Source organism: Geosmithia morbida, assembly GCF_012550715.1.
Source record: "Geosmithia morbida isolate 1262 chromosome Unknown scaffold_17, whole genome shotgun sequence".
NCBI lineage: Eukaryota > Fungi > Ascomycota > Sordariomycetes > Hypocreales > Bionectriaceae > Geosmithia > Geosmithia morbida.
In genome coordinates, this window is record NW_023336204.1 from 285,775 (window position 1) to 310,944 (window position 25,170).

Genomic DNA, 25,170 nt, shown 5'->3' on the forward strand with positions numbered 1-25,170 from the left:
GGAGGCAGATGCCTGACAGACAGGCAGACAGACAGGGGGAGAGTCATGGACTCAGTCAGCCTCATCTTCTCGTCCCCTTGGGTCTGACCAGTGACCGGTGACGTGCAGTTTGATGTCATTGCGCACCGTGCTCCGTTCTGTCGCCACGACGGTCGCCACCGTTTCGCAAAATGGCAAGGGCTGACCATTTGGCGTGCGTTTGGAGTGGAGATGGTGCTATGATTGGAATGAGCCGACGCACAATCATGGTGCGTTGCGGCGCAACGCTGCTGTTGCTGTTCGTATTGTACATACTCGTATAGGTAGGTACCTGTAGTAATACTTTGAGCAAGTAGTATTAGTTGGTAATGTAACTGGCAGTCTTGAAAGCTTTTCTCGATAAGTTTCGTCATGTCATGATAACAAGCCAAGAAGATACATTCAAAACCTACACCTAGGGGTAAGAACAAGAAGTTGCCAAGAAACGACCAAGTGGGGAGAGGAGAGCCAGAGAGTAAAAACAAAAGCGCGGGGATAGTCATATGTTATACTCGCAATCATCCCAGATGCCGATGAGTTAGAGAGCGGAGACGTACTACCGTACACAGGACGGGATAGTATAGTCGAATTCGGGCACTGGATGGGAAATGCGACTCTTGTGGCATCACATGACGGAGATAACTCGTTTGCTTGGCACTGGGCAGAGGGTCCAACAAGTTGCAGGATCCATAAATGGACGGTTTAGGACGGACGGACGGAGTAGGTGAAGGCGACGCACAAGGGACGAGGGTTGGCCATTGGTGATGATCTGGGCCCGCTAGAATAGAACGGGGAAAGGGTGCGGTGGTGGACGAGTGCTGAGGTTGAGGAGCTAGAGAGGATGAGCGTCAGATTGAGAGAATATGATAGTCACGATACTACTCGTACAAGGGTTCAGGGATGGAGTTGGTGAGATTGTTGGTTGATATTCTAATATAATGTAAAATCTGGTTACTTGTGCGTGCGCGTATGTGTATGTGTAAGTGTGTATGTGTGTATGTGTGTGTGTGTATGTGTGTGTGTGTGTGTGTGTGAGAAAAAAAGAAAAATAAAAAATAAAAAAAAGAGTGGAAGGAGCAGACTGGACTGTGCCTGCCTTGTGACACATATGACGACAATATGTACCGGGGAGGCTCGGAACCTGTACCGTGGCCTGTACATGCACGATAGAGAGAGAAGCTTGCTGGGGAAGACTCGAGGAGAGACTCCTGAAAGCAATAGAAGAGATCCACTTGAGAAGGAAATGGCAGACACGGCGGCCAATGACATCATGCAGGCACGATGACCCAATTCTGCACCTCTCCAGTGGATTAGTGGGGAAGGTGCAGTAGTGCTATGTACCTGTACTGCCTATAATACTACACTGCCTATACTACTCCGTACAGATTACTGCATTACATATTGTAGTTACGAGTGTTCCAGCGCATTCCAGGTGCAGCCGGGCAGGGCCAAGGTAGACTTTCTAATGCCAAGAATTCAGAAGAAGAAGGAGCAAGAATCTACTAGACTTGCACTTTCCCCCCACGCATCGTTCAGGTAATCGTATATATGTATACTGATCCGAGTACATGCGTAATTTCGTGCAATTAATAGACTCATGATTATTAGGATTATATGAACCAAGGACAATGCTCTGCTGAAGAGAAGAGAGAGAGTGCGCGCGCGCGCGCGCGCGTGTGTGTGTGTGTGTGTGCGGCGAAGGTGAGGAATAGAACGAAACAGGAAAAAAAGAGCAGAGGACAGAGGCTGTCCCTGTTGGCCTACGAATATAGAGTTACAATAACAAGACTTTCTTCCAACGACTGAAGGGGTATCCGGTCGCCGGTCGGTCGCAATGACCAAGTCGGGTGAGCTGGTCTAAGCATGCGTCGTCACCTTGTGGGATAGCACTACGAGTACTCCTACTACCAGGGAGTCCGGGGTATCGATGGTTTAGTATTCGTAGACCAACGTACTCCGTAATATCATACCTATAGTTTAGTGTTGCTGATGATTGCGACCGTGTACATGATAACCGTACCAACATTAAAAACCATTTCCCGTGCATGGCAACCCCAAGCATGTGATGTCTAAGATTGGGAAGCCAGAAGTTAGGGATCTCAGGGTCCAACATCCAAGACAAGGCATACAATCATATGACATAATAACCCTCATCGACCTCCCCCCCCACTCCGACAATCAACACTCAAAGCAAGGTGCGAACACTACTAGCCCTGGAACAGTATGATACTCGTACTCAGTGTACGAGTACTGATGATCAAGAACCGGCGAGTCACGACTCTAGCGGATCTTCAGGGTCCCCCTTCTTCCGAGCGGGGGGAGAGAGGAACAAAGTTGGTACGGGTACGTATTTACCAATGGTTGTACTGCTTCGGAATACTATCATCAGTATCAGTATCTCAGTCGTTGTCGTCGTATCGATCGATGGGTAGGGAAAGAGGGTTTGCATCATCATGGCCAAGGGTCGGGATATACAAATGCGCAGAGGGGGAGAGAGAGAGAGAGAGCAGACGTAGAGTACGGAGTAGACTAGAGAGAGAAGCTCGTGGGTTAAGCGATGACGGCGAAAAGTGTGGATACATCATACGAATGTTTACTATGTGCAGACTCTCAGTACACGTACCTGTACATATCTGAAAATTCAGAGTGGGGAAGCTTTCATGTGGATCACCAGACGACGATGACACTGCCCATCCAATCTCAACACCAATTACGCCATCCCTCCCTCCCCCCATCATTATTACCACCATTCATCCATGTCGGGTAGATCCTCCTCCCTCCCTCTCTCTGTCTCTTTCTCTCTTCTCTCCCGCCAACTCTCTCTCTACCTCTCTATCTGTCACCAAGCTTTCTGTCCTGCTTTCTTTCCTCGTCTCTTAGCTTGCTTTGCCGATCAATTCCTAGTCTTGCTCTGGGGGTGTGTGGCCTGTGTGTGGCCTGTGGGACTTGGCCACTTTTGAATAGGCAAGGCTTTCTGCACTACCACGACTGCGTACCGCTGTACTGTTCCCCCTCTCCCCGCTGAGCCGTACACACACACACACACACACACACGCTTCTCTCTCTCTCTTCTCTCTCTCTTCTCTCTCTCTCTCTCTTTTCTTTTTCTCCACTTCTAACCCACCCACCTTTTACTTCTCTCCCTCATTTATAAAGACCCTGCATCCCCCTCCTATCTGCTCATCAGCATTATCATCTTCATCTTCAACATTATTATTCATTCTCAACCCCGAAGAAACTATTAATAAGATCTGGATCGGGGTTGGTTCCCTCTTCTTTTTTCCCAACATAGTATAAAAAGGTCCCATCTATTCGGTTCTTTTTTTTCTTTCGAATTTTTACATTTCTCGGCTGTGCCCTCCCGTCTACGACGTCACCATATTCTCCTCGAGCATCACCAGCCGCCATCATGCCCAGCCCTTCAGACAGCTACTCCATGAACATTCCCATCTCTCCTCCTCCTCCCAGCGACCTCTCAACTTACTCCCGCTTCATCCATGACCACACGAAGCGCCAGATGGAGGCCCAGGGACACCACTCGCTAGACCGTACCTCTTCTGGTGGCGATGGCAAGTCTACCACCTCTAGCAGGGGATTCACCAACGGCAGTTCCACCCCTACAGACTACCACTCCTAGTCCCTCTTTGTTTCTTCTCCCTTGTCCCCAGTTCTTCCGTTCCCCTCTCAATTTCAAGAGAGGGAGGGGTTGAATTTTTTTTGCTTGGGGAAATAAGACGGTTTTGAGACCCAACACACCCTGACCACATATTCTCTCTCATCTACTACCACTACGACCACTACCATCACCTTCACGATGAAATATGACGACATAAAGCAACGGAAAGCGTCAACCACAAACGATTACCACGGGATGCTGTCGTCCCACCTGTTGTCTTGCTGTCCTTTTTTATTCTCTTTTTCTTTAACCAACTGTCCAAACTCACGGCGTTTAATAATCTACTTGTCATTTTCTATCTATGTTCGGTTGGGCAATGATTCCGAACAGGCGAAGCGAGGAACACAACTCAGAAAAAAAAGAAACGGTCCGGTGCGGTATACGGAGTGCCTAGGCGTTTTCAAACCATTTGTTACGAGCTCTTGTACGAGTAAACTACGATTCTTGACACTTATTTCACCATCTTCACTTCTTCACTTGGCTTCCCTATCGTCTTGCTGTTACGGCGTTTATCAGAGCCACCAAACGGAGTGGAAAGAGAATCCTCGCATTCTCTTTGGTAAATACAAATAGAAACGCTAACTGGCTCAAGTCATGTTACTATTCACGATTGTGCCTTTATTCGTTCGTAAGAATTCTCGCATTTGTCTTCTCTATCCCCGCGGCAAACGATTTGTATACTGGGAAAGCAAGGGGTATTTTATGCATTACGCGTATCTCATTGAACGTACATGTATTTACTTCATTGGTTGACTCGGTTGACACACCTCCCCGTACCTAGACTACACCAAAGAAGACGCCTTCTTGATCCCCAACAGTGCCGATCGATCCTTCTTCTTCTTGACGACCCTCTTGAAACTCGGAGCGCTAGCACCAGGCAAATTCAGCGGGTCCGCTGCCTTGGTGACCGGCGCTGGCACAGGCGGAGGGGGCATGAGTGCCTCGTCTGCATCAAGCATCGAGTCCAATTCTGACGGCACTGCTGCTGCTACCGGTGATACCACAACCCGCCCACCGCTGCTAGTTGCATCAGCGACGTCGGTTCGCGCCCTAGCGGCGGCAAATGCCCTCCTGGCGGCCGCCTCATCCTCCTCATCCTGCCTCTGGCGTTCCTCGTCCTCGGAGCGTACCACGGTGTCGGCGAAGTCGATGTCCTCCTTCTCGGAGCGGTTGATCCTGGCGTTGCGCTTACGGATCTCGTCGAGGGCGTCTGCGGCGGCCATCTCCCTGCGGGTCTCGTCGTTCTTGGCCTCGAGCTCAGCCATGGCGTTCCTCTCCTCCTCGGCGGGGGCCTCTGCCTCCTCGCGCTCGATGCGGTCAAGCCGGTCGTTGATGGACTCCTCCTCCGCGCCGCGGTTGCGCCAGGGTTCCATGTTACGCACGGCGCCCCGGACCATGGCATAGTCGTTGTTCTTGGGGTCTGTGCGGAAGGTGATCTCCCCCGAGCACCGGGTGCACTTGATGTGGAAGAAGAAGATCTGAATGTTGAGGTACTTCTCGTCCTGCGGTATCTCCTTGCGCGAGTTGAACTTGCGGCCCTTGTAGATGAACTCGCCGCACGACGTGCATCGCATCGAGAAGGGTGCCATCAGCCGTACCGTCTGCACCTTTGGGCCCGTCTGCTTCGGTCCTTTGCGACGCCCGATCTCGCGGTAGTCGAAGTCCGGGGGGTAGTATTTCTGGAAGGAGAAACGATCTCGGGTTAGAATAAGGTAGAAGGGTGTAAAGAAAAGGGGAGGGGTGCACATACCTGAAGCACTTTTCGTTCTGACATTTTGGGCCAACGTCCTTGTTAATGACGACGATGATGATGATGTTGTTGTTGTTGTTGTTGCGATTGATGAATAGATTGGAGTCAAGGTTTTGGTCATAAAAGGGCATGTGATGGCGGTTGACAACGTTGGTGGGAAGATTAGATAAGCCCCGCCCACTCCAGGAAATTGTAGTAGCAACAGTAGTACGAGTACGTCGACGCATGAAAGTTGCTTCATCAACAACATTGACCAGCGAATCATCTGATCTTGTGCAGTTGGTTAAGTTAGGACCAAGCCTGACACTCCTAGGACGCAGGAACCTAGGGAATACACCATCTTTGGGTGCTCTTCTGAAACAACTTCACCACCAAACATATACAAACCTCCACCGGTAATCATCGCATCTCGAAATACTGCCCGACCGATAAAAATAAGAGAAGAACGACACCGTCGAAAACAGAGGGAAAAAAACCCCGCCGCCATGCCTAAAGCCGAGGCTGGTTCAAACAAGTACCTGAGCAACAAGCTCAAGGCCAAGGGTCTGACGCGACTCCGTTGGTACTGCCAGGTATGCGAGAAGCCATGCCGGGACGCGCACGCCTTCAAGATGCACACATCGTCGGAGAGCCACGTGCGGCAGATGCTAGTGGTGGGCGAGGACCCCAAGAAGTACGTGGACGAGTACAGCAAGGAGTTCTTGCACGACTTCATCCAGCTGCTCAAGACGGGCCACGGCGAGAAGCAGGTCAACATGAATCACTTCTACCAGGAGTACATTGCCAACCGCGACCACATTCACATGAACTCGACCAAGTGGCCTTCCCTGACCGAGTTCGCCAAGTACCTGGGCCGGGAGGGGATCTGCCGCGTAGAGGAGACGGAAAAAGGACTTCACATCGCCTGGATAGACGACTCGCCCGAGGCGTTGAGACGACGCGACGCCCTGCGCAGGAAGGAGGCCCAGGATCAGGGGAACGAGGAGGTCGAACAGCGCATCATACGCGAGCAGATCAAGAGGGCTCAGGCGAATGCGCAGAAGCAGAACGGGGGGCAGGAGGAGGATCGCGGACTGCAGAGGCAGGAGGGGGAAAGGGTCAAGCTGTCATTTGGTGGCGGTGCGAAGCCCCCTGCGACAAGGTCCGAGTCCCCAGCAGCAACACCTGCCGCTACGGAAGAAGGTGACAAAGGTGGTGATGCTGCACTACCAAAGGATAGCGGCAAACCAGCGTTTGGTGCCATGTCTCTCAAGATGGGCGCGAAACCCCTGACGAAAAACGTCTTTGCACAGGCCAAGAAGAGTAAGAATGCCCTGGGGGGAGCGTCGTCGGGATCCAAGAAGACGTCTACCATCGAGCAGCCCAAGAAGATGAGCGAGGCAGAGAGGATCATGAAGCAGGAGATGGAGAAGAAGAGATCCCGAGAATCGGCTGGGTTTGGTATACCTGGAGGGAAGAAGCAGAGGAGTTGAACTCTCTCCCCCCTTCTTGTCTAAGTCTTGTTATATGGCGTCCATTGGAGTTTTTAAGAAAATTACATCGTCAGCGGTGACACTAGGACATATTTAAAGCGTTACTTTTACAACTCTCTCTTTGTATGTAATATATATAGATATATATGTTGTCCATTTCAAGAAATTTCAAATACCGAGGGACACCAAAACTTGATATTGTTCTAAAACTCCAATTCAAAACGCCTCTTATCTTTTTTTCTCTTCTTGAAAACTCGCTACTAAAGTACAGATATTAAAAAAAGATCGATCCCGCGTTACTGATCCACCTCGGCCTCACTTCCATCTCTCCTACATCGTTTGTCAGTATTCTTTTCAACCAATATCTTGGGGGGGGCAGATTTATCAGGTAAGACTGTCAACACGGGCTGAACTCACGGGATATACTGTATCCTATACTCCTCCTCGATGGTGGACCGCACCTCATCAGGCAACTGACCAGAGACCTTGATGGCGTACATGCCCGGGATGTAATTGTCCAGACGCTGCCACTTGGCCACCCAGCTCTTGGACGGGTCGGCGAGGGTGATGACCCCCTCGAACACCTGGGACGTGCAGCCCTCGATCTGGTCCTGGGAGCCTTGGAGGTGGAGGAACTCTTCGCAGTTGGGGCATCCCTCATCACGGAAGCGCTGGACCTTTGTCAGCTCCCTATTCTTCTTCCCGTTTTTTTCTTTCCCATCTTCAAATTCTTCCATCGCCCAATTCCTATTGTAGCGTCTTCTCTTCTTCTTCTCTTGTGATCCCGGATGCACAAGAACTTACTGCGTAGGTCTGAACGATGGAGCATACCATGCAGGCGCGTAGGTAGCGCTGCTGGCTTGGAGCGACGAATGCAGAGGACATTGTGATTGCTAGTCCAGGAATATCCGTCTCCTTGATAAATGTCTCTTTATGGAGACCCGTGGGCTGCGTGTGATGCGTGGCTGTTTGTTTGGAGATGAGAGTTGATGAGAATGTTCGTTGAGATGGCGGCGCGCGCATACACTTGTATGGGATTTGGAAGGGGGGGGGACGACCGCGAGATTTTATGCATCTATGCGATAAAACGCAAAATATTTTTTTACTTCGCCTTGCTTCACTCAACACTCCTTTTTTTCACATCAAAACACAATCACTTTTTATATCTATTCACTATAATAGTACAATCCTTTGTTTTCGTTTCTTCCGTCTTATTTTCTTCTTCCTTATTTAGAAAAAATGCCGGAGACTTCAAATAGAAGCGGTATACCCAAGTCCCACGACATCCTCACATGCACCATTCGGGCCCCCCAATTCTCCTACGCCCACCTTGAACTCATCACCGGCGACAACACCAGCAACAGCCAGCTCTCCTCATCCTCCTTCAAAGCCGACCTGGACCCCCTACAGGTGAAGACGTACTGCACAAGTGCTCTGCGCCAGTTTCTGGGTCTCACCGGGGCGGCCGTGTCCGTTGACGTGCTCAAGGTCCAGGGATCCGAGTGCTGGGTACGCGTTCCCCGCGACGACCTCGCCTCGTTCGCCGCTGCCATGACAGCCTGGAGGGGCGCCAGGGAGGACGGCATGCAGAGTCTCCTGCGGTTGAGGCAGTGCTCTGACTGGCTTGGCGCCATGGTTGGTAGTCATGGACAGGAGGAGCTGTGGAATGCTTGAGCACGCACGCACGCACCTTTCTCCCTGTCTCGTCTGGGCCCCAGCATCAATACTCATCCCGAGGCAATAACACATGGGTAAATTAATATCTCACACTAATGCACGGCCCCATGACAACATGCTTCAATGTGCCAATATCGACTTAAACGCCTGGTTATGCGGTATCCCGTTCCACTACCTGCCCTCATTCGCGAGCCTATATGTCTACCTGCTGTCGCTTTCAATATTTCTGCTTCATGGACTCATGATAAACCTCCTTCATCTTCTTGTTCTCTCTTTGTAGTTTATCTAGATTTTTTATTATTTTTTCCCTTACATTAAAGACGACATGACAGAATTCTGAGCATATGCCTGCAAGGAGTTAGTCGGAACGAGGTTCAAGGTACAGGGGGAGACAAGAGGGAGAGGAAGGAGAGCACATACCATGGGCTTGATATCGGGATGCGGTACCGCCTCGAATTTCTCAAACTTGAGCTTGTAATCCGAACCGATGTTGATGTAAGCACCCTTGTTCTCGGTCGAGTCGCAGTACCTCGGAGCAGAAAAGACTGACGCGCAAGCAGTCGTTAGCGACAAAGGACAACACTCCCGAGATATACATGCATGCATGCGTATCGTTGTGAGACGGCCTACCTGTGATACACCTTCCGTCGTGCTGCACCTCGTATCCGTCCATGCGAACCTCGTGGCTGCGAATGATGGCCTCGAGACCGTTGTTCTCGCAGAACCTCTTGGTAATGTCCGGGCCAAACTGCATTCCAACACCGCGCTTGCTGGGGCCACGCCCGGGCTCCACCTGGGGATCCGTCCACAGCATCTCCATCATCAGGCCCGACTGGCCGGGCTGCCTCTGGTTGTGCCTGTTGAGCTTGCGGATGTCGTCGAGGGTCACCTTGTCGTCGGAGAAGAGACCGCCATGGAGGACGAGGTAGCTCTTACCCACGAGGGTGGCCAAGGGCAGCGCCGAGAAACTCTCGGAGAAGAGCTTGAATACTCTGTTTGGAAGACGTTAGGATACCACGCGCTGGAGATGACGGGGAATTAAGCAGGATAGCAAAAGAGAGCATACCTCTCGTTATACTTGGCCTTGCACTCTCCCTCGAAACCGTAGACCCTGTTCATGTCGTCCGTCTCGTGGTTGCCGCGGTTGAGGAAGAAGGCGTTGGGCCGCAGCCACTTGTATGCGTACAAGAGGAGAGCGATCTCGCAGGACCACGAGCCACGATCCACAAAGTCGCCGTTGAAGAGGTACCAGTGCTTGTCGCTGGGCTTGCCGTTACGTCGGAAGAGCTCCATGAGGTCAAAGTATTGGCCTGTTTGGTTGCATGTGTTTAGCGCGTTGCCCTTTTCCCGGTGTGTCTCTAGATTGTGGGAATCTAAGAACCTACCATGAGTATCACCGCATACCGTCAACTGAACGTCGTCGGCAACCGAAATCTCCACCATTGTCGGCTCGTCGTACACGAGCTTCTTGACGGCCAAGATAATCTGGTAGACGTATTTACGGTGAATCTTCTTGCCCGTCTTGAAGCGCTCCGTCATGTCGTCGATGAATTCCTGCGTCATCTCGCTGCCGAGGCGGGCGCCGTCGTAGCTGTCATCGACGGCCATGCTGTCGAGGTCCAGGCCTTCAGCGGCAGAGGGTTCGTCACCCACCTCGATGGCGGCGAAGAAAGCCATCTGGCGCACGATCCTCTTGCAGTCCTCGAGCTTGAGGCGCGCATCCTTGTTACCGGGATCCAGCTTGACGCACTCCTTGAAGTCATCAATGGCCTCCTTGGGTCGGAGAATGGCTGCCCGCGCAAGCCCCCGACGGTAGTATGCCTTGACGAGCTTGGGGTTCAGCTCCAGGGCCTTGGTCGTGTCGGCAATGGCATAGCCGAATGCTTCCGTCTTGATGTACGCCTGATAGACACAAGCAGTGCCGCAATGTTAGTCAACCGCCTCCTCCGGGAAACACAAGCACATTGCGCACCTGAGCTCGGTTGGTGAAAAACAGAGGCTCCTTATCGTCAAGTTCTATGGCTTTGCTGTACAATTCGACAGCGCCGGGGTAGTCGCCCGACGTAAAGGCCTTGTTGCCCTCATTCTTGAGGTCCACGGCCGACTTTGACATTATCTCTCTCTCCTATCCTGTTCTTTTTATTATCTGGCAGGGTATCAAGGAAACAGGAAGAATTATATAGTGACAATCTCGTTGTGAAGGATCGAAGGCGGGGGAGGCTCGTCTCTGTGGGGGGAAGGTCGCGTGTAGCTCGATCGGCCAGTCGCTTGCACGTGCAAGGCCGAAACACTGGAGAATCGAAAACCGAGATGAAACAGAGCCCGAGGTATAGCGTGCCAGTCCAAGAAAAAAAACAAGGAAGATCCTGAGGCTTGCGTAGAATAGAAAGACTACCATGGACGTGAAGGAGACGACAAGACTTTTGCGGGAAGAGTAGAAAGTGGGCACCAGACCAAAATTATTCATTTATCCGGGGGATCCCTGGCGAGTCACTATTAGCGCTATCATCCACTGTCGAGCTCTTCTAGGAGCTTCTACGGGTACTTGAGTGTGCACTGGCGTCGCTAAAGGGCACAATACAAGAGATACCTTGGTAGAAATGTCACTATCTTACCTACCCCGGTTAATGAATATTGTCGCAGGTATCGATAAGATGGTGCTGACCATTTTCAACGTCATGCCTCCGTCTTTTGCCTCTCACACATTCTCTAAACCCAGATGACGGCCGGACTCGACTGGGATCCCTTTCATTCGACATCTCGACAACACATCAATACACCGCATCTCGAAGATGAATTCATTACAAACGCCATCCAAAGCTCTTGTGCGCAAGAGGCCCGCCGACATGGCCTTGATGCCACCACCACCTCAAATCCGAAAGATTAAGCGCCCTAAAAAGGTTCTCGACGAGGATTCATACACCGATGCACTATCGCGCATTATTGCGAGGGACTTCTTTCCAGGCCTCCTCGAAACAGAGACCAAACAGGAATACCTCGATGCCCTCGAATCCAAGGATGAAGCATGGATATTGAGCGCCGGGCGTCGACTACAGAGCGTCATGACCCCCGGGCGAGGCGGCAGGAGTCGCAATACCCCGGCCACGAAACGGACGCTTGGAGATGCCGCGCAGACCCCTACGACGTATGTGGGCGACACACCAGCCTCGGCGGCCCCATCGGTACGGACAGCACGCGATGCGCCGCCAGGGTTGGATGTAGGTATGAGCCTGTCCAAGTTCCAAGAGACATACACGAGCGAGGACAATGAGAGCTTCTATAAGCTGGTGGATAAGCAGAACCAGAAGCGCGCCGACAAGTACGCATGGCTTTGGCGTGGAAACAAGCTGCCCTCGAAGCAGATGATCAAGCAGAAGGAGGTTCAGGACAGGCTCGCGCAGCAGGGCCGCCTGATTGACGACGGCTATATGAAGAAGAGTGGCCGACTAGCGATCAAAGACTCGTCTGACGACCGACCGGCCAAACCAGATCATTGGAATTCGGCTCCCAGGAACAGTCTTATGTATGGACCCGAAAACATGGAGGACGGTGTCCCCACCGTGGCAGATAGGCAGGCTCAGGCGTCGCGCATGGGTCCCCGGACAATCGTCTACGAGAACACGAGAATACCGGAGCCGCATGTGCCCAAGAGGCCGCCCTCGCCGACTGCCTCTTCTATACGCGACGCCGTTGCCGGCAGACCCCGCGCAAAAGACCTGGATTCGGGCGTCGTCGGCGGAGGTGAGACACCAAGGGTGAACGGTTATTCCTTTGTCGACGACGAAGACGACAACGAAGACGCTACAGGGCCTTCTCCTCGCATCGACCTTGGCTCCGGGGATGCGCACAATCCTTTCAAGATTCAGGGCCAGAGAGACAGAGAGATGCTGCACGAACGAATGGTCGAGCGCATAGCAAAGAATAACAAGGAGGCATCGCGGCACGGTCTCCTGGGCAAAGCAGACAAGACACTTGTGCCCAAGTTCCCCAGCAGTCCGCGTGTCACAGGGAACTTGACACCCGCAGCACAGAGACTTCTGAGTCAACTTGGCCCGGGAAAGAATAAGACGCCTGGCGCGACGTTTGGCCAGTCGACACCCATGAAGCCTAGGGGTTCACTGTTGAGGAGTGTTCGTGGAACTCCAACACCTTCCGTCAAGCCATGAGCGACTTGCAGCAACTTCCCCTTCTTCTCTCTCCGCACAAGCAATCACACGTACATGAGATATGAACATAGTATTAGAAAAATAATAACAAAGCCAATCATATATACTGAAACCCTGTTTTTTTCATAATTGTTACATACGTACGAGTGTGGTTCAGTAGTAGTCAGAGAAGTAGCCCCGGTAAGTGCATATATCTGGATAACTGCTAACCCTAGCTAGACGCTTCAACTAAGAAATGAATGGATCGGACCCAGCTCTCTTCCTTGCAGTCCAATTCACTCATCCCCAACATTCCCGAGAAAAAAACCAACACCAAGACAGCCCTTTGGAGGCTACACCGGCCCCTAATGAGGTTCCTCGATATGGCCATTGACCTTGCGGCCGTGGTCGGCGCCTCTCGATCCGTTGCGACCAAGCACGTTGCCCTTCGCGGCCGACAGGTTGGAGCCTACGCACGAGCGTCGACATCGTTGAACGCCAAGAGGCAGGCTGCTGCCGCCGCCGCCGCTGCTGCTGCTACGAATACGCCAGCATATTCCCAGGCACAAGAACGGGCACAAGAACAGCCTAGCACCAGCGGTGCGGAACCCACGTCGAGATCGACTGTCGATGCCACCCCGGCCACTACTGAACATGCCACCGGCGTGGAGGAGGATGTCAAGACGGACCAAGAGGAAGAACCAATCGCCCCGCCGGGCGTGGACGTCAACATATTCTACACAGGCAGAGGATCGCAAATTCTGGAATCGATGCGCAAGCAGCAGGGTGGTAGGATTGCACAGCAGCAGCAGCAGAGACAGAGGCCGAGGCAAGCACGGGGTGCTACGCCAAAGGAGCATCCTATGCGGTACTGGCCAAACCCGCCGCCGCCACCGACGCCTTCTGCCCCTGCGGAGCCAAAGGTGGAGGAGGATGTGCCTAGTGAGAGGGTTGATCAGGTCTCACAGACTACCACTGCCACCACTGCTCCTGCTCCGCCCGCGCCGGCAACGCCGAAGGAAGAACCTGTCAGCGAACCAGCAGTCGCCACCGTCGCCGTTAACGATGTGCCAGCCGGGAAGGCCAAGAAGGAGGCCGTCGAAGAGAACATGTCACAGCTAGCCAAGGAGATGGCCGGTGAGCAGATGGAACAGACACGCAAGCTAAACGAGTCACGCGTGCCGTCCAGCCGGTTCAGCCGTCTATGGAACTACGGCAGTCTCGCGGCGGGTATGCTGGGTGGGGCCATGACGGAAGGCGTGAGCAGGGCATTCGGCAGCGGTGGCGAGGGTTCAGTGTTGATGAGCGGTAAGAACATGGAGCGTCTGGTGTCGCGGCTGTCGCGCATGCGTGGGGCGGCCCTCAAGCTAGGCCAAATGATAAGTTTCCAAGACTCCAAGATGCTACCACAGCCGCTACAGGAGGTCCTCCAGCGGGTACAGGACCGGGCGGACTACATGCCGGCGTGGCAGCGGGACCGAGTGCTCACAGCGAACCTCGGCCAGGACTGGCGGAGCCTGTACAGCGAGTTCGAGGAGACGCCCATCGCGGCGGCGTCGATCGGGCAGGTGCACCGGGCCACGCTGGCGTCCAACGGGGCCAGAGTGGCGGTCAAGGTGCAGTTCCCCGGCGTGGCCGACTCGATCAACTCGGACCTGGACAATCTAGGGGTGCTGCTCAACGCGACAAGCCTGCTACCCAAGGGCCTGTACCTGGATAAAACGATTGCCAACGCGCGGCAGGAGCTCGGGTGGGAGTGCGACTACGAGCGCGAGGCGGCGTGCGCGGCGCGGTACAAGAATATGCTGAGCGGAGCCGACGGAGCCGCCGACGGCCGCGACGTCTTCCTCGTGCCGCACGTGTACCCGGAGGCGTCGGGCAAGCAGGTGCTCACGATGGACTTCATGGACGGCGTGACGGTGACGCGGGTGCAGTCCTTCACGCAGGAGCAGCGCGACTGGATCGGCACGCAGATCATGCGGCTTTGCCTCCGGGAGATCACCGAGTTCCGGTTCATGCAGACGGACCCTAACTGGACCAATTTCCTGTACGACGCGGCCGCCGACCGCCTCGTGCTGCTCGACTTTGGCGCATCGCGCGAGTTCCCCGACCGCTTCGTGGCCCAGTACGTCCGCCTGTTGGAAGCCGCCGCCCGCTCCGACCGTGCCGCCGTCAAGTCCCTGTCCGAGGACCTGGGCTACCTCACCGGCCACGAGAGCCGCGCCATGCTCGACGCTCACATCGGCTCCGTCCTCACCCTGGCCGAGCCCTTCCTCCAGTCCGCCCCCGAAGTCTACGACTTCAGGGACCAGACCATCACCGAACGCGTCAAGTCCTTCATCCCCGTCATGCTGCAAGAGAGGCTAGCCCCGCCGCCTGAGGAGACGTACAGCCTTCACCGCAAGCTCAGCGGCGCCTTCCTCCTATGCGCCAGGCTGGGAAGCAGGGTCAGGTGCCGAGAGCTGTTCACTCAGAGCGTCGCCAAGTCGGGATATATCAACTGAGGACACCACTAGTAGTACTGCTGTGTATTAATGTATCAACAACAACAACACACATTGTAAACAATATATTTTAAAAACAATAGACGGTGGGTTGGGAAAAAAAATAAGACAACCACTTTTTTCTGGTTTGAAATTCGGTCTTTATAAAAAAACGTCTGTTGTAGATATATAAAGATCGGCACTAATGATAACCCCTCCGATCAGTAACTCTCTGCAAGGTATCGAGCTCCTTCTTCTCCTTGCCGGCCACCTTCTTCCTCTTCCGGGCGATGGCCTTGTCTACCTGTCCCTTCGACATGGACTCGAACCGGCTGGTGAGGAGCTGTTTCTTCTGCTCGCTCTTCTTGAGGTAGAAGGGCTGCTTCCCCCGGGCCACTAGCTCCTTCTCGCGTCGGCGGTGCTCGGCCAGCAGGGCCTGCTCCTCGTCCTTCCTCTTCTGCGCCTTTCGCTTCGATTCCATCGAGAGCACCTGCCTCTTGAGCTCCTCCTTGAGACCGGGGTCCTTGGTCTTCCTGACTTGCGCCCGCAGCTCCGCGAGCTCCTTGTCGCGGTACTCGTCCAGGAAGGCGTAGGCCCTGCGCGCCTTGGCCTCGTCAAACTGGCCAGGCCTGCCCGTCGACAGCGGGTCGAAGCGCGGGTCGCGTGCTGGCGCGCGCTTGCTTTCGGTCGGGACCACCTCGCGCCGTCGTGACACCGGCCGCTTCGACGACTGCTCTTGCGGCGCGTGCTTCGACGACCGCTTCATATTTGCTGCCGCCTCCGCCTTGCTCACGAGCTTCTTCTTGTTCTTGTTCTTGTCGTCATTGCCGTCGTCGTCTTCTGACTCGGCGTCCTTGCTGCCGCCCGATGCTAGCTTCCGCTTCTTCAATAGTTTGTCTGAGGGTGGTAGTGAGGCTTGCGCTCGTGCTAGTGCGCCAAACGATATGGATGCAAGGGCTTTCTTGGGATCTTCCTGTGCCTATTATCGTTAGCAATTTTGAGTCCTTTTTTTTTCTTCCTTTTGCCCATTCTTTTGCACGAGGAGCACACATACTTCTGCATCTGATCCTTCTTCTTCAGACGAGCCCTCTTCCTCATCCTCGTCGTGGACTTGTTCCGACCCCGAATCGTCCTCGGAGTTGTCGCTAGCGTCTTCCACTTCAGGCTCCCACTCGTCTTCCTTTCTCGGCCGTACGCGACGGTCGAGTCCCAGAGATGGCATCTTCCTCTTTGCTGACATGATGGAATCTTATATGTTGGTTGTTCATGTATGACCAAATGACCAAGCCAATGCGGGCGGTGGTATGGACTATTTCTTTTTTTCTCTTTTTTGGACATGGACGATAAGCTTATCATTTTTTTTTGGAATGGGTTACAGCAATATTAGAGGTACATATGCACTTATAAGGTATGTCACTTGGAAATATGCATATATCAGAACTCCATCACAAGTCTCATCTCAACCTCACTCAACTGAGTTTTATATATGATTGAATATAGAAGAGGGTCGCATGAGAGCCACACCTATTGACTAGTATTACCACTAATTCTACTGGCACCAACATCTTTCCACTCTTCGATACCATCTCACGCCTCTCATCACTCATGTCTTGCAGACCAGGCGCACGCGCAAAAGCAACACAACTTCACTGGCTGTATGACACTTTCACTGCTTCGAGGAGGAGCTTTCACTCATCACAGACCGCAAACATCCAGCTAAGACGCTCGACCAATTTTGGCTATAACAACGACAGCAAACACATACAGCTTGCCTCTCCGCCCTCCATCGTCCCCAAGATGAGGTCCGAAGTGCCATCGTTTCCAAAAGATGATGTCCCGCGGCGAGGCGCAACAGATGGAACGGTGTCAGTCGGATCGCAGTAAGTTTTCACGTCCCACACACACACATGCATGTATCAGTACAACATCGCATCGCATCAGCTACTGACCCCAACCGGAAGCGATATTCCGGCACGGCTCAAGAAACCTCACAAGAAGAAGGAAAGGAAGAAGGCCGAAGCCGCTGAGTCTGCCGCCGTCGCTGCTGCTGCCGTTGCTGCGTCCGCTTCCGCCGCCAAGTCCAGAGAGGCCCGCTACGTCCCCAGCCCGTCATCCGGCGGCGTCCCCGACCCGACCCCGGGGTACATAGCGCGCGCCCTGTCCCCGCCGTCGCGCCTGGCATCCCCGCGTCCGATCCTGGTGGTGATGGATCTGAACGGGACCCTGCTGCACCGACCCTCCCGCCACCGGCCCTTTGACTTCGTCGAGAGGCCTCACGCCCGACGCTTCCTTCAGTATTGCGTCGACACATTCCACCTGGCCATCTGGTCGTCCGCCCGGCCTGAGAACGTCGACAAGATGGTATCCCAGCTGCTGACCCCGGAGCAGCGGGGCCGCTGCGTCGTCGTCTGGGGCCGAGACCGCTTCGGCCTGAGCGGCGACGACTACAACTCCCGCGTGCAGTGCTACAAGCGCCTCGGCAGGTTGTGGGATGACCGGGACGTCAGGCGCTCCTACCCGGGTGACCCCGACGCCGGTCGTCGCTGGGACCAGACAAACACCGTCCTCGTGGACGACTCCACCGAGAAGGGGAGGTCTGAACCCTTCAACATCCTCGCCCTACCCGAGTTCTCTGCCACCTCCGACGAGTCTACCCAGGTCCTGCCCCAGGTCCATGACTACCTCAACGACCTGTGCTGGCAGTCGGACATCAGCAGGCACATTCGCCAGAACCCCTTTCGTCTCAATCCGAATTACTCTTTGCCTGCATCATAGTCGTTGGCGAGTGGGGGGTTGAATGGCATACGTACACGTAGAGATAGATGCATGTATATACGGTTCCTCGTTCTTAAGTAGTTTCAAACGGGAGGATAGGCATTCTGGTGACAAGGCAAAAAGAGAATAGATACCCCAGTTCATCGGTATCATCAGGGTGCGCATACGGCACGGTACCAAGAACAAAAGCATAGCTAAATCTTGTAGACTTCGGATCTCTTCGTTCCTTATTCTTAACCTCTTAGATATTGGCCTATAGAACTGTAGAGTGGTCGCTAGAGTCACATCCACGGCAAGGCAAACTTTTGAGAGTGTATCTTCCGGACCGTACCAATGTAACCCATCATGATCTGCATGTCACGTTAGACACTCCATCCTTGATTTCATGACTCGTGCCTTTCCTCCCTAGCATTGACCATGGTCAATGAAGGGGACCCATTTCTCATAATCATTTCTTTTTTTGTTCCTTTTCTTTTTTTTCTTCTTCTTTTGGCTAGTCTTCTAGATCCGCACCTTAATTAAGAGGTGTTTATTTGAAGACCTTGCCGTCAGCGTGGGGGTACTCCTTGCCGTCGACGATGACGGGGCGGTCCCAGAGCCACTGAGCCTCGACGAACTCGCGGTCCTCGGCGCTCTTGGGGTCGAGCTTCTTGAAAGTGTAGCTCTCGTAGTCGGGGGCGACATCGAAGACGGGCTCGAACTCCTGGCCACGGATGACGAAGGCACCCTGGATGACCGAGTTGTTGTTCTCGCCGTAGACGGAGCCGCAGCCGAAGAGGTACTTGCGAGAAGCCTCAAGACGGGCGTTGAAGCCACCGATGAGGTTGTTGGACATGAAGACCAGGGTCAGCTCGTCGTTGTACTTGTAGTCAATGCGCCAGATGGAGTACTCCTCGAAGGGGATGGTCTCCCAGAAGTACTTCATCGAGTCCTTCTCGTCGTGGTTGGAGAAGTAGCGCTTCCATTCGTCCAGAGGGTAGGTGGGGCGGCCGAGAGCCTCGCAGGGATGCTTGGGCTTAGGGGCGGGGGCATCCTCCTCGGGTTCGGGAGCGGGAGCGGCCGCAGCGGGGGCAGCCTTGGGCTTCTCCTGCTTCTTGGCGGGGGGCTGGTTGACAAGACGGGGCTCGTCAAGGAACTCGACCTTGTCGGCAGTAGCCGAGTAGATGGGCTGGTTGATGACGGTCTCGAACCAGCGAGTGGTGTTGGGGAACTCCTGGCGCCACTTCTTGTCGAAGAAGAACTGGAAGCCGCGGGTGATGAGACCAGCACCGAAGAGATCGGCAAGGGTGATGCGGTCGCCGACCAGGTAGGTGTGGCGGAGGAGGTACTCCTCGAGGATGCCGATGGCCTTGTAGGCTTTCTTGGAAGAGTCATCGACAGACTTCTTGTTGTACGGGTCAATGCCGAGGAGAGGGCGGAACCAGCCAGCTAGAGAGGGGAGGACCTCAGAGTTGAAGAAGGACATCCACTTCAGGATGGAAGCGTAGCTATTAAGGACCAAAGTCAGATTTTGAGGAATTTCGATCGCGCCATCGTCGGATAAGACAAAACTTACTCCTGCTTGGTTTTTCCAAGGAGAGTGGTCTTCTCATTCTGGGAAGTGACTGTGTGGACAGACAATGTCAGCAAGATATGTTCGACTCAATTTGGGGTAGATGAGAAGAGTAGGTGACAATGCAGAATGCAAAAAAAAAAAAAAAATCAGAAGTTAGACGGTATCAACAGATATGCCAACCGTAGTTGACCTTTTTCAGACAGGGATAACTGTAATGAATAGGCTAGATCATCATGAAAGGGGGGGAAGGGCGTGTGAATGCGCAGCAGACAGCCGGAGGCACACGCACACCCAGGCACAGGGGTAGGGGAAAGAGACAGAGACGCTGGCAGTTATACGTACTGTAGATGGCGACGGCAATAGCCTCAGACAGGATAAAGCCATCCTCACCAATGAAGGCGGGGACCCTGCCGAGACCGCTAGCCTTGAGGTGCTCAGCGGTAGGGTTGGCGAAATCGACATCAACGTAGTTGATCTCAAGACCGTTGGCCTTGGCAACGGCCTTGATTGCCGTTGTGCGAGGGTTGTCCTAGGAGAGGTTTGAGGTCAGTCATGATGGAACCAAAGAGAACAGGTTAGCAGCCCGACAAGCAGCAAGCAAGCTGTGGGCGGCAAAGTGAAGAATAAGAAGACAAAGACTGAGAGATAAAGTCTGAGAGATTGAGCGGGTAAAGGTAAAACTAACAGTGCCCTTGGTGAAGATAGTGCCGAAAGCCATCTTGACGGTTTGGTTGGAACAAAAAAATAGGTTGGATTTTTGTTTGGAACAAAGAGAGGGAAAAGGGAAGAAGAGAGGAAGCAAAAGGAGGGGGAAGAGAGAAAAGATATAGCAGAAGCACAGGCCGCGCGACGGTGGAAATTTTTCTGCCAGGCAGCGGGGGGTTCGGACGTGCCCCGCGCTAAAATTGCATGTTCTTTTCTTTCAATTTTTCAGTTTTTTTTTGTTTTTTTTTGGGGGGGGGGGGGGGGGGGGCCTCGTCACCCAAGGGCAGCCACATATTATTATTATAATAATTGTTAGTAGATACCAAACAAACAACTCCTCGCTACACAAAAATGGTCTGATACAATCCAGTCCTTATTTAAAGAGACTGGCCATTGCAAGAAATCAATCCCCCTCTCGTAGACATATCAGTCGTAACTATACGTCACCGGTCGCCTGGGAAGATTGCACCTTCTCTTTCTTTTGAGAGCGATAACGTCACCTACCACAGGTACCTTGGCAGTAACACCATCTCAGCATATCTTTCCAGGGCACGCCTTTCCTGTTTCAGTCCATATCACGGAGTACAGTACAGCGGAGTACCTTGTATTGCCAATTGGAGAATCACGCCTTGTCATGTTGTGGCTAGTGCCAAGCTACTTTGTGTGGCTGGAGCTATCCCATTCACTACGGAGTATTAGTAATGATGATACATGTCCATGTACGGAGTATATATGTACACTTTATATTAGCACGTGACTTGAAAACGGGTGATCACCGGACCGCATTCGAAGCCGCAGGATTTTGTACTGTAGGGGTTCGACCGACGACGACGACTGACGAGTGACGACGACGACACGTTCCCGACGACCGGTCGAACCCACGCCTCGCCCTGCTCTTGCTGTCCTCGGGGACTTTTCGTCTCCTTTTTCTTCTTTCTTCCCTTCTCACCTCCATTTGTCGGCAGAATGGCATCTCTAGCGAACGGCCTCCAATGCGCACGGCAATTGACGAGCCGTACCTGGCAGCTAGCCGTCCGGCCCAAAGCACGACAGCTGAGCACGACCTCATCACGGACAGCATCCCTGACGACGACGACGTCGACTCCGGAACGTGACGGTGGGGCTTCCTCCGCCGCCGTCGCTGCCGCAGATCCGGTCAATGCCATCAAGATCCCCTTCCAGAACGTCAAGCACGCGCGCCAGGTGCCGACGCTGGGGTCGTACTTCTCGCGGGAGCCGCGCTTCAACGACCTCCACCTCCGCCTCTTCAACCTGCTGGCCAAGTACCACGACCTTCCGATGGTCGAGTCGCGGGACGCGCCCCTGAAGCCCTGGCTCAAGCTCGAGGGGGTGAGGCACCAGACCGGCGAGCCCATCAAGGCCGCCCACTTCTCCAAGGTCATGAAGGTGGCCCGCCGCCTCAACCTGATCGAGCCGAGCATGCGGCCCGCCGAGGTGGACAGGGCCCTGCAGCAGCTCAGCCGCCCCGTCGAGGCCACCGTCAGCTTCCGGAAGCCCACCACCGTCGACAGGCACGGCCGTGCCGTCGGCGTGGGCAGCCGAAAGGAGTCGACGGCCAGGGCCTTCGTCGTCGAGGGCACCGGCGAGGTCCTCATCAACGGCAAGACCCTGAGCGACGCCTTCGGCCGCGTCCACGATCGCGAGTCGGCCATCTGGGCCCTCACCGCCACCAACAGACTCGACAAGTATAACGTCTGGGTCATCGCTAGAGGTGGCGGGACCACCGGCCAGGCCGAGGCCATCACCATGGCTATCGCCAACGGTCTCGTCGCTCATGAGCCTTCACTCAAGACGGCGCTGAGAGCTGGTGAGTTATATATATCCACCCTCTTTCTTTTCTTCTTCTTCCTTGCCTCTATCCTTGTTTTTCCCTTACCTTACCATGCTAACCCTGACAACAGCCGGCTGCATCACCCGAGATGCCAGAAAGGTCGAGAGAAAGAAGCACGGCCACCTCAAGGCCCGCAAGAGCCCAGCCTGGGTCAAGCGATGATTCGTCCTTTCGTCGGATGTACTTGTTACCATTATTGCTGCCATGGCTTGTCAGAATTATTGTCACTGTTATTACACGTTACATTACAGTCAACTCGAGGGTTTATCCTCATTGTACTTATTAGAACTCGGTGTAGTTATAGAAGAAAACCACTCGACAAGACTTCCTGTCTTGTCTCTTGGATCCTGTCCACTGTTCACCAGTTCTGTCTGTCCCGCTCAGAGTGTTCACGTACACAATTCGTGTCCTGCTGAACAAAAATACTCATTTCCTGTCTTCCCAAAAAAAAAAAAAAATTTCCTTCTTTCTCCACCACAAGCCACCATCATCGCTACGATTACGCATCAAGACAGAAGCCATTGTTGGTACATGACACATGGAAACACGCACATGAAGGAGGCGAATGTCAATTCCGAAGAAGGAAAGGATCCCTCTCGCAATATACCGATAAAAGTTCCAGTCTAGCAGACCGTCCGGTTGAGGGAATATCACAGGGCGGGAGCTACGGCGACAATACTGACGATACTACTGCGTACGTGGTAAGACCAAGTACCGCAACTAACCATACTCATCATATGATACCACCTGCTACCAGTACAGCCGGCAAGTAGTGACTAGTAATATCGGATTCTATGATACTGTATGGTATCACGGCGCGATCTTGGTCGTCATCTGCTGATACTAACTCCTCCAACTAGTAGTAGTACTCCGTATCTGTAGCTAAACCCGATCCTAAATTTTTACCGTTTCAACGTTTCAGTGTCCGTCAGAGTATCGGCCCTTGCACTGAGCAAGACAACTCATGTCTCTCGCCACGGGCTTGGTGACGGGGAGGCTTCTCTGTCCGTACTGGGAAAATGCCAACCTACCGGACACACAGCCCTCCGTCTCTTGTCTCATCGCAACCTTTTACGGACAGGATAGAGTCGAGGCCTCTTTATTTCGCTGTAGATATCTACCGAAACTTTTGGAGATGGAGTCTGGACTTGTCCATTTTTAATTCTGTTTCTTTCGTTGCTAACCATCTAGCATCTATGCATTGGGATCTCTTCTGGCTCCCTTGGTATATCAACACAATTCGTGGTATAATCTCTCATCATCGCATTCCTCCTCATCTACATGAGAAGAAAAAATTTTAAAGAAAAAAAAAATGAAATCAAACATGAGTGAATAGAGACAGTGCATCATAAAACGACTCTATTCGTCGCGCGAGTCGCTCTCGAAAGTGTTCTTCTCATCCCGGTCGCGGAGAGCAGCACCGTCGGCGCGCGAGTCGACTAGACCGTAGCGGATGGCCTCAGTCTCAACCTCGGTGGGGCTGAGGAGGGGAATCTCCTTAGCAGCCTGGACGTACGACTTCTTCTCGACGAAACCCTTGGCGAAGATGATGTCAATCTCCTCGAGGGAACGGTTGGCAGTCTCGGGGAAGAAGAAGTAGATGATGGGGAAGAAGATGGCGTTCATGACGGCGAAGAAGAGATAGGTACCCCAGTGGATGTTGCTGATCATGACCGGGGTGACCATGACGATGAGGAAGTTGAAGAGCCAGTTGGTGCAGGTCGAGACGGCGTTGGCCTTCGCACGGGTCTTGAGGGGGTTGATCTCGGCGGGGTACAGCCAGGGGAGGGGCAGCCACGACGCACCGAACGAGGCAATGTACAGGAAGAGTCCAAAGGCGGCACCCTTGGCGGGACCAGGGGTTCCGGGAATCAGGCAGGCGAAGGTGATGATCATGGCCGACATCTGGCCAAAGGTACCGATGAGGAACAGCTTGCGGCGGCCGAGGCGCTCGACGACGAACCAAGAGGTGGTGGCGAAGATGGCGTAGACAATCATGTTGATACCGCCGAGGAGCATGGACTGATGATCGCTCTTGTTGAGGGACGACTTGAACAGGATGGGGCAGAAGTAGATGACGGCGTTGCAGCCACCGACCTGCTGCATGAGCTGGGTGAGGGATCCGAGGATCATGCGGCGGAAGTGCTGAGTCCTGCCTCCGGTGAAGAGAGCCTTGATGGGGGTGGAACGCTGGCTGCCGAAGCCAGAGGCACGGATGGAGTCGAGGATGATGTCGCGCTCAGCACGCGTGTCGTCGCTGTCAACCTCGTAGCCGCGGATGGCGGCGATGACGTGCTCGGCCTCCTCGTAGCGCTCGTGGGTGAGCAGCCAACGGGGGGACTCGGGCAGCCAGACCATGAAGACGGAGAGCACGATGCCGAAGATGATCTGCAGGGCGATGGGGAGACGCCACGAAAGATCAGCGGAGCCGTAGGCAGCACCAAAGTCGACCCAGTAGGCGATGAGAGTACCAAAGGCGATGACACCACCTTCAATGCAGATGAGAAGACCACGGTTGGTAGACTTGGAGCACTCGGCCTGGTAGGTGGGGATGGTTGAGGTGTTCATGCCGTTGCCGACACCGGTGACGATACGGCCGACGACGAGCTGGGCGAGGGGGTTGGCACCCCTCTCAGGAGTGACCTGGATAATGGTACCGAGGATCATGATGATACCACCGATAATCATGGCCCTACGGCGACCGAGGCGGTCACCCCAGGCCAGGACGCTCATGGCACCGGCAAGACAGCCGATCTCGTAGATGGCAGTGACGAAGCCCTGCATGGTGGAGTCCTTGGTGGAGGGGAAGAAGTCGTTGAAGGGGGCGGCGGATATGATGCCACTCATGACACCCTGATCGTAACCGAAGAGCAGGAAGCCATTGGTGGCGATGCCGGACAGCACCATGCTGAGCGAGCGGCCAGAGAGGCCGAGGTACGTTGGGGGGGCCATGACGGGCTGCAGTGCCTCTGTCGTGTTGTTTTTCTGGTGTCTGATTCCTTGTCTCTCTTTTCTTTTTTTTCCTGTGACAGAGGAAGGGTGTAGGACATATATATGGCGGG

At 53.8% G+C, this 25,170-nt stretch overlaps 13 protein-coding genes across 13 annotated transcripts; 7 read left to right on the forward strand and 6 right to left on the reverse strand.

Moving 5' to 3' along the window:
• Positions 1-2,607: 2,607 nt before the first annotated feature.
• On the forward strand, positions 2,608-3,655 carry GMORB2_3323 (uncharacterized protein; the record flags this gene model as incomplete). The annotated part of the gene is made up of 2 exons (XM_035465299.1): positions 2,608-2,618; positions 3,487-3,655. The coding sequence occupies 2 exons, from the start codon at positions 2,608-2,610 to the stop codon at positions 3,653-3,655; spliced, it is 180 nt and encodes a 59-aa protein (XP_035318848.1).
• An 821-nt stretch (positions 3,656-4,476) lies between these two features.
• GMORB2_3324 (protein of unknown function DUF572) lies at positions 4,477-5,468 on the reverse strand (the record flags this gene model as incomplete). Its single annotated transcript, XM_035465300.1, has 2 exons — positions 4,477-5,373; positions 5,445-5,468. The coding sequence occupies 2 exons, from the start codon at positions 5,466-5,468 to the stop codon at positions 4,477-4,479; spliced, it is 921 nt and encodes a 306-aa protein (XP_035318849.1).
• Positions 5,469-5,929: 461 nt separating this feature from the next.
• GMORB2_3325 (DNA/RNA-binding protein KIN17) lies at positions 5,930-6,916 on the forward strand (the record flags this gene model as incomplete). The annotated part of the gene is made up of 1 exon (XM_035465301.1): positions 5,930-6,916. The coding sequence occupies one exon, from the start codon at positions 5,930-5,932 to the stop codon at positions 6,914-6,916; it is 987 nt and encodes a 328-aa protein (XP_035318850.1).
• Positions 6,917-7,212: 296 nt separating this feature from the next.
• GMORB2_3326 (transcription elongation factor SPT4) lies at positions 7,213-7,801 on the reverse strand (the record flags this gene model as incomplete). The annotated part of the gene is made up of 3 exons (XM_035465302.1): positions 7,213-7,246; positions 7,334-7,587; positions 7,721-7,801. The coding sequence occupies 3 exons, from the start codon at positions 7,799-7,801 to the stop codon at positions 7,213-7,215; spliced, it is 369 nt and encodes a 122-aa protein (XP_035318851.1).
• A 354-nt stretch (positions 7,802-8,155) lies between these two features.
• Positions 8,156-8,590, forward strand: GMORB2_3327 (ribonuclease P/MRP protein subunit POP8; the record flags this gene model as incomplete). The annotated part of the gene is made up of 1 exon (XM_035465303.1): positions 8,156-8,590. The coding sequence occupies one exon, from the start codon at positions 8,156-8,158 to the stop codon at positions 8,588-8,590; it is 435 nt and encodes a 144-aa protein (XP_035318852.1).
• Positions 8,591-9,013: 423 nt separating this feature from the next.
• GMORB2_3328 (uncharacterized protein) lies at positions 9,014-10,706 on the reverse strand (the record flags this gene model as incomplete). The annotated part of the gene is made up of 4 exons (XM_035465304.1): positions 9,014-9,097; positions 9,144-9,585; positions 9,660-10,495; positions 10,566-10,706. Coding segments are annotated over 4 exons (1,503 nt in total), but the record flags the coding sequence as incomplete, so codon positions are not given.
• A 679-nt stretch (positions 10,707-11,385) lies between these two features.
• GMORB2_3329 (protein DGCR14) lies at positions 11,386-12,759 on the forward strand (the record flags this gene model as incomplete). Its single annotated transcript, XM_035465305.1, has 1 exon — positions 11,386-12,759. The coding sequence occupies one exon, from the start codon at positions 11,386-11,388 to the stop codon at positions 12,757-12,759; it is 1,374 nt and encodes a 457-aa protein (XP_035318854.1).
• A 362-nt stretch (positions 12,760-13,121) lies between these two features.
• GMORB2_3330 (uncharacterized protein) lies at positions 13,122-15,242 on the forward strand (the record flags this gene model as incomplete). The annotated part of the gene is made up of 1 exon (XM_035465306.1): positions 13,122-15,242. The coding sequence occupies one exon, from the start codon at positions 13,122-13,124 to the stop codon at positions 15,240-15,242; it is 2,121 nt and encodes a 706-aa protein (XP_035318855.1).
• Positions 15,243-15,423: 181 nt separating this feature from the next.
• On the reverse strand, positions 15,424-16,461 carry GMORB2_3331 (ribosomal RNA-processing protein 36; the record flags this gene model as incomplete). Its single annotated transcript, XM_035465307.1, has 2 exons — positions 15,424-16,200; positions 16,276-16,461. The coding sequence occupies 2 exons, from the start codon at positions 16,459-16,461 to the stop codon at positions 15,424-15,426; spliced, it is 963 nt and encodes a 320-aa protein (XP_035318856.1).
• A 591-nt stretch (positions 16,462-17,052) lies between these two features.
• GMORB2_3332 (CPDc) lies at positions 17,053-17,996 on the forward strand (the record flags this gene model as incomplete). The annotated part of the gene is made up of 2 exons (XM_035465308.1): positions 17,053-17,084; positions 17,183-17,996. 2 exons carry the CDS (start codon positions 17,053-17,055, stop codon positions 17,994-17,996), a joined length of 846 nt encoding a protein of 281 aa, XP_035318857.1.
• A 529-nt stretch (positions 17,997-18,525) lies between these two features.
• On the reverse strand, positions 18,526-20,269 carry GMORB2_3333 (elongation factor 1-gamma; the record flags this gene model as incomplete). The annotated part of the gene is made up of 4 exons (XM_035465309.1): positions 18,526-19,483; positions 19,552-19,600; positions 19,894-20,080; positions 20,237-20,269. The coding sequence occupies 4 exons, from the start codon at positions 20,267-20,269 to the stop codon at positions 18,526-18,528; spliced, it is 1,227 nt and encodes a 408-aa protein (XP_035318858.1).
• Positions 20,270-21,222: 953 nt separating this feature from the next.
• GMORB2_3334 (small subunit ribosomal protein S9) lies at positions 21,223-22,270 on the forward strand (the record flags this gene model as incomplete). Its single annotated transcript, XM_035465310.1, has 2 exons — positions 21,223-22,084; positions 22,179-22,270. 2 exons carry the CDS (start codon positions 21,223-21,225, stop codon positions 22,268-22,270), a joined length of 954 nt encoding a protein of 317 aa, XP_035318859.1.
• Positions 22,271-23,467: 1,197 nt separating this feature from the next.
• Positions 23,468-25,060, reverse strand: GMORB2_3335 (Sugar (and other) transporter; the record flags this gene model as incomplete). Its single annotated transcript, XM_035465311.1, has 1 exon — positions 23,468-25,060. The coding sequence occupies one exon, from the start codon at positions 25,058-25,060 to the stop codon at positions 23,468-23,470; it is 1,593 nt and encodes a 530-aa protein (XP_035318860.1).
• Positions 25,061-25,170: the final 110 nt, after the last annotated feature.